Source organism: Brienomyrus brachyistius, chromosome 4 (genome assembly GCF_023856365.1).
Source record: "Brienomyrus brachyistius isolate T26 chromosome 4, BBRACH_0.4, whole genome shotgun sequence".
Lineage (NCBI taxonomy): Eukaryota > Metazoa > Chordata > Actinopteri > Osteoglossiformes > Mormyridae > Brienomyrus > Brienomyrus brachyistius.
The window spans coordinates 25,446,916-25,466,300 of record NC_064536.1 but is presented as its reverse complement, the minus strand read 5'-3'; the positions used below and the strand labels follow the sequence as shown (position 1 = coordinate 25,466,300).

At 45.2% G+C, this 19,385-nt stretch overlaps 1 protein-coding gene and 1 long non-coding RNA gene across 11 annotated transcripts in view; one reads left to right on the top strand and one right to left on the bottom strand.

Moving 5' to 3' along the window:
- The window catches only part of LOC125739881 (NACHT, LRR and PYD domains-containing protein 12-like), a 71,737-nt gene that overhangs the window by 8,642 nt on the left and 43,710 nt on the right, over positions 1-19,385 (bottom strand). Inside the window, exons 1-6 of one of the 2 annotated variants that reach the window (XM_049010415.1) lie at positions 8,638-8,871; positions 8,437-8,478; positions 6,485-8,237; positions 3,936-4,109; positions 1,265-1,438; positions 376-549 (exon numbers count right to left, since the gene is read on the bottom strand). In XM_049010415.1, the coding sequence (XP_048866372.1) occupies positions 376-549; positions 1,265-1,438; positions 3,936-4,109; positions 6,485-8,237; positions 8,437-8,478; positions 8,638-8,746 (2,426 nt within the window). In that variant the 5' untranslated portion in view covers positions 8,747-8,871. Of the gene's footprint in view, positions 1-375; positions 550-1,264; positions 1,439-3,935; positions 4,110-6,484; positions 8,238-8,436; positions 8,479-8,637; positions 8,872-19,385 lie in introns of those variants that run through there. The other variant, XM_049010414.1, reaches the window with a different exon arrangement.
- LOC125739903 (uncharacterized) lies at positions 11,599-13,996 on the top strand. Of its 9 annotated transcripts, none has more exons than XR_007397371.1 (4): positions 11,599-11,948; positions 12,319-12,410; positions 12,485-12,558; positions 12,707-12,800. It is a non-coding gene; the product is annotated as an uncharacterized LOC125739903 (long non-coding RNA). The 9 variants fall into 9 exon arrangements; XR_007397370.1 differs by having other exon boundaries at positions 12,633-12,728; XR_007397373.1 differs by lacking the exons at positions 12,485-12,558; positions 12,707-12,800 and adding an exon at positions 13,151-13,212.

The window sequence follows — 19,385 nt, the reverse complement described above, 5'->3', positions numbered from 1 at the left end:
TCTATGGAGCTGGTGTGTGGCTCAGCAGGCTAAGCCTCTGGACCAGTGGTCAGAAGACTGATGGTTCAAGATTCGGCAGAATAGTCACATGTCTGTGGGCCGATAAAGACTTTTAAACCTCCAGTTCCAGGGGTTTTGGATGCCAGCCAACCCAGTGCTGTGACCCATAAGCTTGTTCTCCCTGTAAATGTGTCTCTCATGGAGAGTGAGAAGAGAAGCATAGCAATATACCTGTACTTGTGCAAATAAAGGATCATTTCACTTGTAAACCCTCCAGATAAAAAGCCCTCTTTGTTTCTATAGCAGGTTAGGATGCTGTCCCAGTTATCAGAAGGCAAAGTGAATGTTAGTGTCGCACATACTATCTCTACTCACTTCAGCTTCTCCAGTTTACAGCTGGGATCCTCCAGTACAGCAGAGAGCAGCTTCACTCCTGAATCTGCTGGGTGATTGTAGCTCAGCTCCAGCTCTCTCAGATGTGAGGGGTTTGACCTCAGAGCTGAAGCCAGGGAAGTACAGCCTCCCTTTGTGACTCTACAGCCTGACAGCCTATAGGAAGGAAATCACAAAATTTTGGACAAAATACAGCGGCGTACAAATGGCAACGATTCTTCAGAATGCCAGTGCTGATGTGCCCAAAGCGACCAGCGACTGGCCTGGACCCACCAGACAAACAGCCCATCAGCACCTCCCCCTTTTCCTCCATCCATGTTCTTTCTGTTCCTGATAAAAATCTGCCATTCGGGGGTAATATTCTGCACCCAGGTTTGCCTGTTTGACTCTGTTCCTGCAGCCACTACACACAGTTCACTGAAGCTCATCTTTTAGCCCCACTGACTATGTAGTAATAGACATAAATGATCAGCTCAGTTCAAAATTATACTATCCAGTGACGGCGACCCACTGCACGAAATTTAGAAGAACTGGATTCCCTGGACTCCTGCCACAAGAAGAGCACTGATGGCAGAGAGGATGAGGCCCTGGGGTGATGCCAAGAGCAAATAGTGTGATGTCACAGGTGCAGGAAAGTCGACTAAACCCCAAAGGGTGACGATCAGCACCAAGGCACTGGATAGAAACATCTAGATCCCCAAAGTCAGCCACAGAAACAACCTTGAGGAAAAAAATGTAAATAAATGCCTACTTACTGAGAATGAAAATGGTAAGTGCAGCGGTTCACTTGTCTGACTTTCCTTGCAGCTACAGAAACACTTTATAATATTAAAGTACTAGTTTAGTATTTATACTGTCAAACTGGACTGACCTCAGTATCTCCAGTTTGCAGTGTGAATCCCCCAGTGCAGCAGAGAGCAGCTTCACTCCTGAATCCTGCAGGTCATTGTCACTCAGGTCCAGCTCTCTCAGGGGTGAGGAGTTGGATCTGAGAGTTAAAGCCAATGTGTCACAGCATTTATCTGTGAGACGACAGCTGTTCATCCTGGAAAAAGAAAATATGTTAAGACACAGACACAGTGACATGGCAGCAAGGAAGATCACCCCCCCCCCTCCCCCCAACGACCAGGTGCTCCATCTGACCATGACTGATGTGAGGAGAACTCTGTTAAGGATCAACCCACAGAAGGTCACCAGACCAGACAAAGCCACCACCATCATCTCTGTGCCAAAGAGGTCTTGTGTCCTGCCTAAATAACTATCATTCACACCCATCATCATGAAATTTTGCCATGAATATTTTGCCAGAAAATATTACCAGTTTACCAATTCAACCAAGGGATTCAATCGTATAGTGACTCTGGGACTCTGTAGAGGCTGCTGGGATTGCTGCACTGTGTGGGAGTGCTGTAGATGCTGTGTGAACTTGTGTTGTGTTGTGCACCTGTTGAAGCGGTTCACTGGATTATTTATAAGTATATTTGAGTGTTTTTGTGCCAGTACGGTTACGTGGTTGGTTGTTATTTCATAAAAAAAAATAAAAAATTTCCTTTGGTCTGTGTGAGTACTTGTCTGTCCTTTTGTTAATAGACGTTGTGATTGTTATCGATAGCTGCATGAAATTTAGACCAACTGGATTCCCTGGACTCCTGCCACAAGAAGAGCGCTGATGGCAGAGAGGATGAGGCCCTGGGGTGATGCCAAGAACAAACGGTGTGATGTCACAGGTGCAGGAAAGTCTGCTAAACCCCAATGGGTGACGATCAGCACCACAGCACTGGACAGAAACTGCTAGATCCCCACAGTTGGCCACAGAAACACGCATGAGGAAGTGAGGAATGCCAATGGGAGGTGGCTGACAGCTGAAAAGAGCTTTAGAGAGGTGGCAGGATTGCCTCCCCCAGTGTGGTTTGTGGGCAGGAGAGGGGAGGCCGACTGGTGATCAGGCTGCTTTGTCATCTCCCTCTTTCTGTAGACAGACAGCCTGGAGGACGACCACACGGAAAGGACTGCCGCCTCCCATCTGCTCAGCCCGTGACCAAGGAGCCGGGCCCAGCCGTGTGCCCTTTATAAATGTACCCCCTTTCCCCCCTAAAATAAACACGGCCCTTTTGGGGTGTCCACTGCAACCCTGTGTCTCCTTCCTCAATACCCAACACAGGAGACTAACTTGGGAAAGATTAACCTTTGTTAGGTTGAAGAAACTGTTATCACAAAATCATTTTGTTATCACTCCTGTATGATCAGCAATGAATGTAAATATGTATATACATTATTTTGTTTTCCCCAAGCCTCATACTTTAGATTACATTAATAATAGCATTCCCACCTTAGCAAAACCAGAACTTTCTCTCACCTCCCTATTCTGCATGACTCTTGCGCCTCCCACTGACTATAAATAAAGGAGTCAAGGGGAACCACCCTTTGTAACACATTCTGCTGTAGTTTGCATTGCAGAGAGTGTGGGTACCCTTGCAAGTAAAACTGTAACCTGTGTGTGTCTCGTAAATGTGGAGTTGGGGTGGAAACGGCGGGCGCTTTCCCCAACAACCTTCACATCCAGATCAGAACAGAGCTGGGAAACACCCCCATCTGACTGCCCCCCAAGGAGAGGGCTGTACAGAGCCTCCCATGTTCTGGCTGTGAAAACACTGGCAGCAGGAGAATATGTGTACAGTGGAAGTCAAAAGCTGACACACCCCTATTGTATCTGTGCGCCGACCTGAAGCTGTTCAAGCCATTTTCTTGAAATAGTTCCCCTTCTTTTCCACCAGATATATCTGCCATTGTTTAATTTCATTTCACATAAACAGAAGGTGATGTTTCAATAAGTGTGGATTTTTGATTTTAGTAAGCAATGCAAAAATTATATGCGACTCCTCCCATGACATATTCAGACCAATGAAACTGCTTCCACTGCAGCCATCAGCCGTCTTTCTGCCAGGGGACCCCAAACTCACTAGTAACTCTGAAAGGAGGAGATGTGAACATCCCCAGCAGCTAATGCAGGCCTGACATGCTGTGTTAGTTCTCGTTCCAACCTTGGTAATGGGTGACTTGTTTTATATTTAAAGTGTACAAATTATTAACTTAAAAGTTAATTGATAAATTCAGAATGCAACAGTACTTTCAGGAATTCTGATTGAGAGACCTTAGCACCTGAACATTTTAAACACTGTGGTCCACACAGATCTGCACAGTACAGAGAGAGCTGATTACAGCAGTGATTCATCTCTCATATCTGACAGGCAGCTGATGTGACACAGGAAGGTGCCCAAGCAGCAGCTACACAAAATAAAAGAGAATTTTATTTGGTGTAATTCCACCTGAGAAAATGTGATTTAGGTTCCTCTGATATGAAACTGTGAAAAGTCCAGCCCATGCATTTACTCTAGTATAAAAAATGTAAATTGATACCTGCTTAGTGTTAATGAAATGGTATGAGTGCAGCGATCTGCTTGTCTGACTTTTTTTGCAGCCACAGAAACACTTTATAATATTAAAGTACCAGTTTAGTATTTATACTGTTAAACTGGACTGACCTCAGTATCTCCAGCTTACAGTGTGAATCCCCCAGTGCAGGAGAGAGCAGATTCACTCCTGAATCCTGCAGGTCATTGTTACTCAGGTCCAGCTCTCTCAGGGGAGAGGAGTTTGATCTGAGAGTTAAAGCCAACGTGTCACAGCATGACTCTGTGAGATTACAGCTGTTCAGCCTGGAAAAAGAAAATATGTTAAGACACAGACACATATATAACCTACACATTGTTAATAGTACTGCCAGCAACATTAAATCAAGTGAGCAGCAGAGGTCACTGGGGGACTAAGAGGGGAACGCGGGGGTCAGTTGCCACCTTCGTGCCCCCAAGGCTGAAAAAACATCACTAAATTTTTCTATGGAACGGTGAAAATGCAACTATTAGCTGCCCATCGCACGATTTAGCACCATCTAGGATGCCCCCTTCATGGGAGATGGTGCCTTATAAAGCAAGAAGATGTAATGAAGTGTATCGATGAGAGCCCTTCTGGTGGAGAGAATGTAATGCAATGGCCTATAAAGTGCCCTTACAATGGTCTAAACGGTTCCAATGGATACCCTTCTAATGGAAGAAGGCACCATTATGAAGACCCCTTCTAGTGAAGGCTATGTGATGTGGTTCCCTATAAGGTGCCCTTACAATGATATAAGTGGTCCCTATGTGTATCCTTTCAATAGAAAAGGGTGCTAGACCAACCTATCCTGGGCCATCAGAGCGGGAAACTGTGCAAATGCTCAGAGAATCAACAGCCACATCAAAACACTGGGGACGTACGACACATGTGACAGGGCATGTGGGCCGTCACCCGCTACAGGGCATGTGGGCCGTCACCCGCTACAGGGCATGTGGGCCGTCACCCGCTACAGGGCATCTGGGCCGTCACCCGCTACAGGGCATCTGGGCCGTCACCCGCTACAGGGCATCTGGGCCGTCACCCGCTACAGGGCATCTGGGCCGTCACCCGCTACAGGGCATGTGGGCCGTCACCCGCTACAGGGCATGTGGGCCGTCACCCACTGCAGGGCATCTGGGCCGTCACCCACTGCAGGGCATCTGGGCCGTCACCCACTACAGGGCATCTCCACCTGCCTGTGACAGTGAGACCTCTCTTCCAGATACGCTGAATCACATCTATGCATGGATTGAAACACAAAATGACATGACAGCAAGGAAGATCAGCCCTCCCCCCAATGACCAGGTACTCTACATGATGCATCTTTTCACCTCCACCATCTTGCTGTCCATGAAACTCAGACACATACACAAGAGTGAGAAAGTTTGGGGGTAACAGCAAAGGGTTGGCCAGTATTCAGCGTCTCTGCAGCGACTGGCATTAAGGGACTTGCTCAAGGGGCCCAGTGATGACATCACCCTGCCAGCCAGGAGATCTGAACCAACAGCCTTCCACTCATGAGCACTGAGTTCAAACCCAAAGAGTCACGTACCACACCCAGTATTTTCAGAAATTCTTCTTCCGGTGTCCAGAACTGAAGTGGTTTGCCCAGTATTAAGACAAACTGGAACATTCTGTGAAATTCTGGCTCTTGGCTGTTTTTCACACAAAGGACAGTTATGGAGAACCGGTCAATTTTTCCTGCATTGCTAACTTCAGCCAATATCCATCCATCCATATTCTGAAACCGCTTTTACTATTCAGGCTCACGGGGATCCGCAGCCAATCCCAGAAGCTATGGGCACAAGACAGGGAACAAACCAGGATGAAGTGGCAATCCATTGCAGGGCAGAATCACACACCATTCACACACCCACACACACCTATGGGGAATTTGAACTTCAGCCAATATAAAACCTGAATTCCAAAAAAATAAATAAATAAAAATCGAGGTTGGTTAAAAATCCAGGAGGGGGAAATAAATTACATACTTATGCAGTTTCTATATATATTTAATACAGTGTATCTCTACTACTGCAAAACTAGACGTGTTGTCACATCCTTAAGCAGGAGTAGCTGAGGCCAGCAGATGGCGCCAGTGAGCAGCCAGAGACAGCAGTATTCTGGAAGCTCCCAGCTTTGGGGTCCATCTCATGAACACACCTGCTGACAATAACACTCACATAGCACTTCTATGGAGCTGGTATATGGCTCAGCAGGCTAAGCTTCTGGACCTGTGGTCAGAAGACTGATGGTTCAAGATTCGGCAGAATAGTCACATGTCTGTGGGCCCATAAAGGCCCTTAAACCTCCAGTTCCAGGGGTGCTGGATGCCAGCCAACCCTGTGCTGTGACCCATAAGCTTGTTCTCCCTGTAAATGTGTCTGTGTCTCTCATGGAGAGTGAGAAGAGAAGCATAGCAATATACCTGTACTTGTGCAAATAATGGATCATTCACTTGTAAACCCTCCAGATAAAAAGCCCGCTTTGTTTCTATAGCAGGTTAGGATGCTGTCCCAGTTATCAGAAGTATAGTGTAACAAATCTAGCTCAATCATTAATCCATGAAGAGGAAGAAACTGTATATTTGATATATTTCAAAGAATTTTAATGATTTACTGCCAGACAAGACATGTTTTTACATCCTCTCATCACTTACAGAGCTGTCTTGGATGTCTTGACCACAGGCAGCAGCCTCCAGTGCTCATTATCTGATCTGAAGAATTTGTTCAGATTAAACACATCCAGCTCCTCATCTGATATCAGTAACACAAAGGCCAGAGCTGAATACTGTGCAGGTGAGAGGTCTTCTGCTGAAAGACTTCCTGAATTCAGGTATCTTTGTACCTCCTCTACTAGAAAATTGTCACCCAGTTCATTCAGACAGTGGAACAGGTTGATGGTCCTTTCTAGAGATAAATTCTCCTTTATTTTCCCCTTGATGTATTCGACTGTTTTCCCAATGTTATGTGAGCTGTATCTTCTCTGTCCCAGTAGCCTTTCTAACAGAGTCTTACTGGAGTCTGTTGAAAGGCCCAGGAGGAAGCGGAGGTAGAGGTCCAAGTGTCCATTCTTGCTCTCTAATGCCTGATCCACTGTAGTCTTCAGTAGGTTAGCTGATGACTTTGATAGACAGACGTATAAAGCAGCGAGATACTCCTGGATGCTCAGATGCACAAAGCAGTAAACCTTTGTCTGATACAACCCATATTCCTCCTTAAAGACTTCTGTGCACACTCCAGAGTAAACTGAAGCTTCTCTGACGTCAAGGTCACTCTGTTCCAGATCTTTCTTATAAAATATGAGATTGCATTCTTCAAGGTTATGAAAAGCCAGTTTACCAAGTTTTAGAAGGAGGCATCTAATATCATTAGTTTCATTCTTTTTCATCAATCCATCCTTAAGTTTCCTGTACCAGCTTGACACAGAGGTCTGGGGTCTATACTTGTTTTTAATTAATCCTGTCTGAAAGATCAGGAAGTGTGTGTACATTTCAGTCAGTGTCTTTGGAATTTCTCCACTGTTAGTTTTGGTAAAAAGACTTTCAAGGACAGAGGCTGAAATCGAGCAGAACACAGGTATGTGGCACATGATGAAGAGGCTCCTTGATGATTTCACATGTTTGATAATCCTTTCAGCCAGGCTCTCATCATTAAATCTCTTCCTGAAATACTCCTCCTTCTGGGCATCACTGAACCCTCGTATCTCTGTCACCTGGTCGATGAATTCAGGAGGTATCTGACTGGTTGCTGCTGGCCGGGAGGTTATCCAGAGGAGAGCGGATGGAAGCAGATTCCCCTTAATGAGGTGCGTCAACAGCACATCCAGTGATGTTTTCTTTGTTACATCAGACCAGCTCTCATTGTTATGAAAATCTAAAGGAAGGCGACACTCATCTAGACCATCAAAGATGAACATGACTTTGTACCTAAACAGCTCAGTAGATTGAATTGACTTTAGCTCTGGATCAAAGTGGTGAACCAGTTGAATCAGACTGAATTTGCCCTCAAGCAAATTCAGGTTCCGGAAAGGAAGAGCAAATATGAAGTGAATGTCCTGGTTTGCTTTTCCATCTGCCCAGTCTAGAATAAATTTCTGCACAGAGACTGTTTTCCCGATACCTGCCACCCCTTTAGCGAGTACAGTTCTGATAGGTGTCTCACGCCCACATAAGGGTTTAAATATATCATTGCACTTGACTGTAGTATCTTCTGTTCGCCTTTTCTTGGATGATCTTTCAATCTGTCTCACTTCATGTTCATCATTGACTCCTCCAGTTCCACCTTTAGTTATGTACAGTTCTGTGTAAATCTCTTTCAGAAGTGTTGACTGTCCTTCCTTAGCTTTCCCTTCAAATACAGACTCAAATTTCTTCTTCAGGTTACATTTTATTCTGTGCAAAATTAGCTCCCCTGAAGAAATATGAGAGGAAAATGCACAATTTCTCAAGAAGATCCTGTCCAGTATAAGAAGAGGAATATAAACACACGCACACACACACACAGATGTTTTTCACTATTTCCCTGTGATGAATGAAACTTTAAGTTTCATATCATGCACATTTACTTCTGAAACACAACATACATGGAGGTAATAACATGAATCTCTTACTTTTCTCCAATACGTCACCCAGCTCGCTTACTACTTGGTTACCTGAAATTAGAAAGAATTTCAAATTAATTTCTATCTTCCACATCAGTCTGTAAGAAACTGTTCATCATTTCCCATATAATGCTATATAATATACACATTTAAGAGCTTAAAAAGGTTACATTTTATATGAAAAACAAGAAAGGTTAAAAATATAATTACACTTCTGCAGGTCTTCCTTCAGTCTCTCAGCAAGGTCATTCAGGGTCATATTCTTCAGGATTTCTAGTGTGACTTCAAGAGCACCTACTTCCATGTAGGAACTTATCATCGTGTCAGCGAGGTCTGTTCTATCCAAGTGCTTCACCTGACCCCTGGGAAGGGGCTTAAACTCATTAAACTTTATGTGACTCAGTTTCCATTTAAACTCCTTCAGCTCTTCATCATCGAGCTCCTTCAGATTCTCCAGCAAGAGGTCAGAGAGCGAGATCTGAGTGTGCAGAATGTGGGAGATGAGTCCATGAGATTTCACAGACCTGTTTATGGTCACTCACACACATGTGCTGAACTTTCCCTTAACTGAAGTCAGTTTTATTGCTAACTGTCTAATGTGGCTGCTGAAGACACCTGCTATGATTTTCTATTACTATAGGAAACACACGTATGTTCATTTCTGCATTATTATTTAATCAGGTGAGTCTCTCTGATTTGAAAAATCTCTTATAAAAGAAAGATCTGTCCAATATAAAGAGTTTAAAGTTTAAAGACCCAATAGAGCATATTAATAAAATAGGGTCAAAATCAAAACAGACTGCTAACATCATGTTAAGGCAGCATCCAATATAATTATACATATTTTAGATGAAGTTACTCTGTTACAGTACGTCTGTAACATTTGCTGCAGGGCGGTACGGTACGGAAGTAGCCTGGGGACGAGCTCTGCGGAGAGGGAGCTTTTTGTCTGCTACTTTCAGCAACCTTCAGGTGAAAATAGTTACTCAGCTTAAGCTTCCCTGCCTTTCAGTGTCTGGTATTTATGGACAAAATGCATCAAATGCCGAAATGCTGTAGCCAAACCTCTTGGTGAGCCATTGTTTAGATGTTTATGGCTGTAAAGAAACCAGTTCCCGTGTATCACAGTCTGACTCTGTAATAAAAACCAAAGTAATGTTAGCTTTATATTCAAAAGCCAGTTACCAGCTGTAATATCTTACAAACAAAGCAAGCTGGTCAGTTATTACTCACACAGGCAGTTTGCAGTCACAGGCAGAGACGTCCACTGACCATTTGGACTCATAGCTATGGGCCATATTTCACCCTGTGCTTAAGTCCAAAAAGGGTATAACCGTTACGCTGCATGTTCCTTCAGTATTCAATGGGTACTTTGGAAATGAAACTATACATGTTTCTATCAATGTATTCAGTGCTTGAAGTGGGTCAGTACTCACAGGTATGCAGTACCAGCACCTCTTTGTTTGTCTCTTCAGAGTACCGGCACCTTACAGTATCTGCTGAGAGTACTGGCACCTTACAGTATCTGCTGAGAGTACCGGCACCTTACAGTATCTGCTGAGAGTACTGGCACCTGAGACTGAATAACAATAAAATAGAATAGAATGGAACAGAAGCTTTATTATCACTGTAAATAAAATACACAAAACTAGTCGTGCTGCTCCTGTTCAATTCAATAAAGAATCAGAAACACAGTCAAACAAATAAATATTTGTCTGTGTTTGTATATGTAAGAAACAGCCGACTAACAGAGGCAAGTAGCAAAAATGAATCCTTCTGAAGAATGAGATGAATGGAAATGGATCAGTATTATTAAACTGGTGTCTGTAATCACTAAAGACTAATATTGCACACAGATTATTTTTTGTGTTGTTCAGTGATCTTTTGGTCCAAGGGAAGACACTGTCCTTGAGTCTGATTGAACGTGTTCTGATGGACCTGTAGCAGCTACCAGAGGGCAGCAGGTTAAACTAGTGGCGTGCGGGACGGGCAGAGTCTCGGAGGATGTTTTATTGATGGTTTTTTGGGCAGAGTTTCTAACCTTCTAGAGGACTGTCCTCTCTGCAGATGAGCCACCGGCATACCACGCTGTCATGCAGTACGCCAGGATGCATCTGATGGCAGGGCAATCAAAGGCCACAAGCAGCTTCTGATCCCAGTCACTGCTGTGCCTTCTTAGCAAGTGACGAGGTGCAGGTAGACCAGGAGAGCTTCTCAGAGATGTGTATCTTCAGGAATTTGATGATGAGGACCGAAGGAGGGAGGGAGGCTGGCATTGATGTGATGAGCAACCACCCTCTCAAACCACTTCATCACCACTGAGGTGAGAGCGATTGGCCTGTAATCGTTGAGGTAGGTTATGTCAGACTTTTTTGGGACAGGGATGACGGTGGATGACCTCAAGCAGAGAGGGATGGTGAGTTGGGATAAGCAGAGATTGAAAATCTTGGTGAGGATACCAGAGAGCTGTTAAGCACATGCTTTGAGTACTTTCCCTGATCCTCTGTCAGGATCAGCAATTTTCCTTGGGTTGACTTGCCTGAGTGCACATCTCACTTGGTGAAGAAGCTGTTTAGCTCCTCTGCTCATTAGGTGTCTGCATTAACAGTAGCGATGTTACTGCCCTTGAATTTTGTGATCTGCTGTATTTCCTGCCACACCCACCATGGTTGCTGTCTGTGAAGTGGTCCTCTATTTTCTGTTTATGTTCCATCTTGGCAGCTTTGATGCCCTTCCTCAGGTCAGCTCTCCCTGTGCAGTACTGTACCCTGTCCCCTGTCCTGAAGGCAGCGTCACGGTTCCTGATGAGTGAGTGGTCTTCTCTCGTCATCCATGGTTTCTGATTTGGAAAAACGTGGGCGGGTTTTTTGACAGTGACATTGTCAGTGGCTTGCAATGTAGAACAGCACAGTGTGTGTGTACTGCTCTAAGTCCAGATATTGAAAAACACTCCACTCATTGTGTGTAGCCGGGAAAAAGCACCATCTGGCCAAGTCTTAATTGTCTTTGTACCGGGCTTAAATTTCTTCCTGAGTGGGATCTAGGCTGGTATGAGAAGGGAAAGGTGGTCTGACTGGCATAAATGTGGTATAGGGACAGGATGAGCCCACTGCTGCTTGTTTCAGTTGTTTCAGTGCAGTGCAAACACTGGCATACAAAGGGAGTTGAACAACCGTAACAATTACTACGGTTCAAGATTCTTTAATTGTACATACAAAGTACAACACGTACTTAAATGCATCCTGAACCACTCTTTTTTTTGACTGTGCAAGTTAAAAATCCAATTATGTAAACTAGTTAAAGTGCAAAAAACTCAAATGCAAGCTAAAAATGCAAGCAGAGACGTATGTTCAAAATGAACGGTAACATCGATATTAAAAAAGTGACCAGTGTGACAGTGCGGATATGGTGATGGGTACAAGAGCAGAGTGTACATCAGGGTGTGAGGTGCAGTGACATGTCCAGGTTCAGAAGCCTTATGGCCTGGGGGTACAAGAGCACAGTGTACATCAGGGTGTGAGGTGCAGTGACATGTTCAGGTTCAGAAGCCTTATGGCCTGGGGGTACAAGAGCACAGTGTACATCAGGGTGTGAGGTGCAGTGACATGTCCAGGTTCAGAAGCCTTACGGCCTGGGGGTATAAGAGCACAGTGTACATCAGGGTGTGTGGTGCAGTGGCATGTCCAGGTTCAGAAGCCTTACGGCCTGGGGGTACAAGAGCACAGTGTACATCAGGGTGTGTGGTGCAGTGGCATGTCCAGGTTCAGAAGTCTTATGGCCTGGGGGTACAATAGCACAGTGTACATCAGGGTGTGAGGTACAGTGGCATGTCCAGGTTCAGAAGCCTTATGGCCTGGGGGTACAAGAGCACAGTGTACATCAGGGAGTGAGGTGCAGTGACATGTCCAGGTTCAGAAGCCTTATGGCCTGGGGGTACAAGAGCACAGTGTACATCAGGGTGTGAGGTGCAGTGACATGTCCAGGTTAAGAAGCCTTATGGCCTGGGGGTACAAGAGCACAGTGTACATCAGGGTGTGTGGTGCAGTGGCATGTCCAGGTTCAGAAGCCTTATGGCCTGGGGGTACAAGAGCACAGTGTACATCAGGGTGTGTGGTGCAGTGGCATGTCCAGGTTCAGAAGCCTTATGGCCTGGGGATACAAGAGCACAGTGTACATCAGGGTGTGTGGTGCAGTGGCATGTGCAGGTTCAGAAGCCTTATGGCCTGGGGGTAGAATAGCACAGTGTACATCAGGGTGTGAGGTACAGTGGCATGTCCAGGTTCAGAAGCCTTATGGCCTGGGGGTACAAGAGCACAGTGTACATCAGGGAGTGAGGTGCAGTGGCATGTCCAGGTTCAGAAGCCTTATGGCCTGGGGGTACAAGAGCACAGTGTACATCAGGGTGTGTGGTGCAGTGGCATGTCCAGGATCAGAAGCCTTATGGCCTGGGGGTACAAGAGCACAGTGTACATCAGGGTGTGTGGTGCAGTGGCATGTCCAGGATCAGAAGCCTTATGGCCTGGGGGTACAAGAGCACAGTGTACATCAGGGTGTGTGGTGCAGTGGCATGTCCAGGTTCAGAAGCCTTATGGCCTGGGGGTACAAGAGCACAGTGTACATCAGGGTGTGTGGTGCAGTGGCATGTCCAGGTTCAGAAGCCTTATGGCCTGGGGGTACAAGAGCACAGTGTACATCAGGGTGTGTGGTGCAGTGGCATGTCCAGGTTCAGAAGCCTTATGGCCTGGGGGTACAAGAGCACAGTGTACATCAGGGTGTGTGGTGCAGTGGCATGTGCAGGTTCAGAAGTCTTTTGGCCTGGGGGTACAATAGCACAGTGTACATCAGGGTGTGTGGTGCAGTGGCATGTCCAGCTTCAGAAGCCTTATGGCCTGGGGGTACAAGAGCACAGTGTACATCAGGGTGTGTGGTGCAGTGGCATGTCCAGGTTCAGAAGCCTTATGGCCTGGGGGTACAAGAGCACAGTGTACATCAGGGTGTGAGGTGCAGTGACATGTCCAGGTTCAGAAGCCTTATGGCCTGGGGGTAGAAACGCCTCCTAAGCCTCTCAGTCCTGGCCATGATGTTCCAGAGTCTCTCTCCTGATTTCAGAAGCTAAAACAGGCTGTTATTGGGGTGGGATGTGTCCTTCATGATCCTGAAGGCCCTGCTGCTACATTTCTTGATGTGAATGTCCTGAAGAGATGGAAGTTCTGCTGCACGGATCACCCTCTGGAGCGCTTTTCGATCCTGAACGTAGCTATTCCCGAACCAGGAAGTAATGTTCCGAGTCAGGATGCTCTCCTCAGCGCCTGAGTAGAAAGTCCGTAGGATCATTGGAGGGACCCTGAACTTCCTCAGCTGTCACAGGTGGTACAGGTGCTGCTTAGCCCTTTTGGACTGGACCTGGATGTGAACAGCCCACGTCAGGTCCTCAGAAATGTGGACACCCAGATATTTAAAACTCCTCAACTTCTCCACAGGAGATCCATTGATGGTGAGGGTAGTGTAGGCCCTCTGTTGCCTCCTACTGAAGTCCACCACCAGCTCCTTTGTCTTGTCGACATTCAGCTGGAGACTGTTGTCATCACACCATGCTGACAGTTTATCCACCTCAGCCATGTAGGCTGATTCATGATTGTTGGTTATGAGCCCCAGCACCACTGTGTCGTCCACAAACTTAATACTGGTGTTGGAGCTATGAGTGGCCTTACAGTCATGTGTAAAGTGTGTACAGTAATGGACTGAGTACGCACCCTTGTGGAGATCCTGTGTTGATGGTGATGCTGTTGGAGACGCAGCTCCCAACCCTCAGCACCTGTGACCTTCCAGTGGGAAAGTCCAGCTTCCACGCACACAGTCAGTTATTTACTCCTAAGCTCCTCAGTTTAGAGAACAGTCTGCTGGGCACTACTGTGTTAAATGGTGAACTGTAATCAATGAACAGCAATCCACATGGTTGCCCAGTTTCTTGTCCACATGGCTGAGGGTCGTGTACAGGACATGAGAGATGGCGTCCTCTGTTGATTTGTTGAAGCGGTAGGCGAATTGCAGGGGGTCAGTGATGAGGGGGATGGAGGAGGAGATGGTGTCCTTCAGGAGCCTGTCAAACACTTTCATGATCACCGGTGTTAATGCAACAGGCCAGTAGTCATTCGGGCATGAGGCCTTACTGTTTTTTGGGTAAGGGGACGATGGTGGACCTTTTGAAACGTGTGGGGACCACAGACTGCGCTAGGGACTCGTTGTCGATGGTGGTCAGCACACCTGACAGCTGGTCAGCACAGCAGGCGTACGGAGATGCCGTCAGGACCAGCAGCTTTTCTGATATTCACCCACCACAGTGCCACACGCACGTCTTGCTTTGCGATGCTGATGGTGCGTTCATCGCTGATGACGTCACCATCCTCTGTTGTCAGGCTGTAGGTAGAACCCGCCCCCTGGCTGACCTCAAAACAGGTGTAGAACGTGTTGAGCTCATCGGCAAAAACAGAGTTGGCACTCCCCGTCACGATGTCTTTGGCCTTGTGGTCCGTTATTGTGCACAGTCCAAGACACATGCTACGCGAGTCGCCGCGGTGGAAGTGAGACGGACCGGTACCAGCGTTCCGCGTCTCTCACCACGCTGAACGCTGTAGGAAGCCACTTTGTAGTCACTCATATCGCCGGTGGTGAGACCAGCATTATAAGCAGCGGTCCGGGCGTTCACTTCAGCGTGGATCGATCTGTCAACCCACGGTTTCTGATTCGGGAACGTTTTGATTCTCACCATAGGGACAACTGCATTAGCAAGCATGCTAACGAAAGTAACTGCTACATTCACAAACTTGTTGATGTCATCTGCGCAGGCTTGGAACATCTCCCAATCTACGTCACCGAGCGCGTCCTGCAGCATGGCTTCTGTTTGGGCAGACCAGCGCTGCACCTCCCTCTTGATCGGAACTTCACATTGAAAGCTTTGTTTATATTCCAAGAGGGTCTAGTGATCTTTAAGGACGTAAAGTGGAGCTCCGGTTAGGGTTAAGGTTAGGGTTTATTCGCTGTAACACAGAGATGAGGTCACGCGTTTCCTGTGGCGGTGACGTACTTCCGGTGGAGCTCCACTCTACAGGCGTCTGCAGCTGGACCATCGTCTTATATTCCAGCATAAGGAAAACGTCGTTATGGTCGGACTTCCCAAATGCTGGATGTGAAATAGCTTTGTAGCCTTGCTTGTATGGTGTGTAACAGTGATTCAGTGTATTTACTCCTCTTGTCGGACATGTAACATGCTGGTAAAAGTTCGGCATAACTTGTCTGAGGTTTGCTTTATTAAAGTCCCCTGCCAGAATGAGTGCTGCGACTTGGTGTTTGTTTTGGAGCACACAACGCATCGTGGAGCTCGGACAAAGCCGAACCTGTGTCCGCGTGGGGAGGGATGTAGACCGCCGTGGTGATGACCGAGGTGAACTCCTGAGGCAGGTAGAAAGGACGACACTTTATGCTGAGATGTTCTAGGTGAGGCGAGCAGCCGCTGGAGAAGGTAAAAACACTCCTGGCATCGCACCACTTGTTGTTTATCATGAAACAGACTCGCCCACCTTTAGCTTTGTTAGACTCTGCTGTTCTGTCCATGTGGAACACAGAGAAAGAGTCTGAAGGGGTCATGGCACGGTGGGGGTCAGTCATGTACTTGCACATAGTATTGAATAACAAGGGGAGTATCACACCTATTTTTCTCCACTTCAAGCACTGAATGCATTTCACTGCGCTAAAGGTTGTAATAACTCACAGCCGCACTTTCGTGGACGTTAACCAGCCTTTAACATACAGACACAGAGCCGTGACTGGGAGTAAAATACGGCGATCGGGTGAGAACCAGCATAAAACCACTCATGCTGTGGTGCAGACAATGTAAAACATGAACCTTTACCATAAACAGTCTAATAGATCACTGTTTTGCAAAAAAGTATTTCCTCATTCCTTTTAAAACTTAAGTCACTGATTACAATAACACTTTTGACTTTGACCAACATTCTAATGACTAACTGTAGTAAACAGATATAAATGAGAAGGAAATGTTATATTTTGGACTGAATTGGCCTAACTAAAATCAAGTACAGTAATAAAGCCAACAGCAGTTAAGGGATGTAATAGTTACACAGTTAAACCAACACCATGTAACTGTCATACCTAAAAGAACAATGTTGGACAGACTAAATGGAGCAAATGAAAATGGTCTCATTCAGCCAATCAACCCAAACCATAAATGATCTAATACATCACTGTACTGTAAAAAAGAACTTCCTCCTTCAGATGAGACATTCTTAAGTATCTGGTTAAGATAGTACTTTTGACCTTGCTCAAAATTCTAATGACAAATTGTAGCAATCAGATCTGAATTAGAAGGAAATGCTGTACTTTTCGGCTGACAAATAAAGTCAAATTGGCCCAACTAAAAATCAACCAATATAGCCAACAATGGTTAATGAATGTATTATTAATTCCACAGTTAATTCAACAACACATAATTGTCTTACATAAAACAATTATGTTGGACAGGCAACTGAGCAAATGAAAAACTTCTTATTCAAGCAATTAGCCAATTAATTTTGGGTAAACTCAAAAGGAGTAATATAATTAATACTCTTTTTTCCACAAAAAACAAAGCATTTTAATATGTTTAATATGTAATTTAATATAAACTTACCGTGATTGAGGATGGTTTACCAAAAATATTAGTCTCTACCACGTTTTAAGGTGAGTTATGTCTCACGGTCATTTTGGTTGCCTGAGTTAATTAGCGTATGCTGACGTTAGTATTGCAGTAGTACTTATAGGAGTGTAACTCCAAAAGATTCTGTTCAACGGGTGTGGTCCATCAAGATTAGTATCAGTGTCCTGCCTCGCTCGACCGATCCTCCCGTGTGCCACACCCCCTCGTTAACCTCATGCAGAATCCCCGTGTCATCAGCTGTTTCTTGTTGCTGTCATTAGTTCAATGTATTTAAGTCTGTGTTAGGTATGTTTTCCCCAGTCTGGTCATTGACGTCAGTCTTTTGTTTGTGGAGGTATTCTCCCCCAATAAAGGCCTCATTTCTCTGACTCCCTGGACTTCTGTTCCCACTCTGCCCCTGCAAGTCAAGAAAATCAGTGGGTCATGATACCGTATTTTTATGGGAGGGAGTTAAGCTGAGAGAAAATACAAATACTCATGACCAGCAAAGGCTGAATCCCGTTTTTCCTTCCATTTACTTTATTCAGTAACTAATGTAACAAAGTACTGTGTAAGTAAAAATTCCTGCACAAAACAGCTTACAGAGGAACACTGAGACATATGCAAATAGACAGTAAAATTCTTATTTGGCTAATTACAATGATTTAAAAAGAAATATTTGTAATGTTAAGTTTTTAACATTATTTTTACTTGGTTCTTAAGTATGTCACACTGCTAGTCCAGGAATATTAAATTATAAACTTCTACAAAAGCAAGTAAAATCATTTTGCTGTTTTACCTTAAGAATTGAACAGGAAGGCAGACAAAACCCGGTGATACTAGTTTTGGAGAGAGAAATTGCTAGTGCTAAAGATGTTGCAACTTCCTTTATAGTTGAGGTGGGACATGAAAGTATGAAAGGAGGGTGGAGCAGTTCAGTGAGTGGAAGGATAGATTAGACAGATAGATCTGGATTCGGGGCTCTTGGCCCGGAGCCCAGTGTTTCACCCCTAGGCAGACGTCTTAAAGGGGCAATGGCACTGGGGTATGTGGAGCCCATAACCACTGCCTATTTGACAAGTCAGCTTCACAGTGACGAAGCAGATCATCCGCGGTGAATTCCAGGGTCCCTCATGGCAAGTGAGTATATGTGCTGCCATAACGAGCAAAATGCTTCTATTTTTACATGTAAGTACATTTATAAGCAGCTTCTCACAGTTTACACAAATCATAACCCTTTAATGAGTCTGAGTTCCACATAATATACAAAGCAGGGAGTGAACAAGCAAATGGGCATTTATTTAATCATCTTCCACTTCCAGAGAGCCCTGACACATAACTACCACCTGACACTGTGTTCCTGCTGGTTAGACTGTCATATTCCCAGTGACAGCAAAGCAAATCAAAATGCAGAGAGTGAAAGACCCAGTACGGTCACTGGTAAAAAGGTATGTGATGAAGTACTGGAAAACTGAAAATTACTGCTCTACATAGCAGAGAAATGCCAAACATTACGAAGAGATGATCTAAAGTGCTGATACAGACAAACCGCTCTAACAAGTCAATCAGGCTCAGGTGTGCAGGAATTTGAGCGAGGAGGGGTGTGGCCAGGCTGGTGCGACGGAATGGAGGCATCACTGATCCAACAGCAAGTTACTGCCCACTGTGCTGCGCTACTATTGCAGTTCATATGTAAAAATACAGGACATCCGTGTAAATACAAAGCAGCCGATTACTGTAATATGCAACCATCACATTAGATTATGTTAATTATGAATTTTGCTTCTAGGCAACGAGATGAAGGTAAAGAATGAGGCACATTATATTAAAAACTATATAATCATCCGCATAAGTAAACAAAATCCTCATTGGTTTACAAAACATTCTGGGATTAGGCACCGCAGACGATAATTATCACATTGATTGTGATGTCACAGCATACAGTTGTCATTTGATTGTTATAGTGATGCAGCAAATTGCTATGAAAACTGCTACTTTGATCGCCCTCCTTTGTCTTGCATTGACCCGACAGCTTCTGGTTACATGAGGCTAATGCTTCCTGCACAGAAAACATGAAACCGCACCGGCGTGTTTAACAAAGGGCCTGACACCACAGTTAGTGGGGGATTAGCTCTCTGAGTGTGACTGTCTGAGCGTGTGAGGGCCACGTTTGAAATCACCACAAATTCAATGTCACATGGAGGGAGTGCGGAGTTATTCTCCTATGACAAGTTACATAGGTGTCATTGTCTGCAGTGATGTTTTC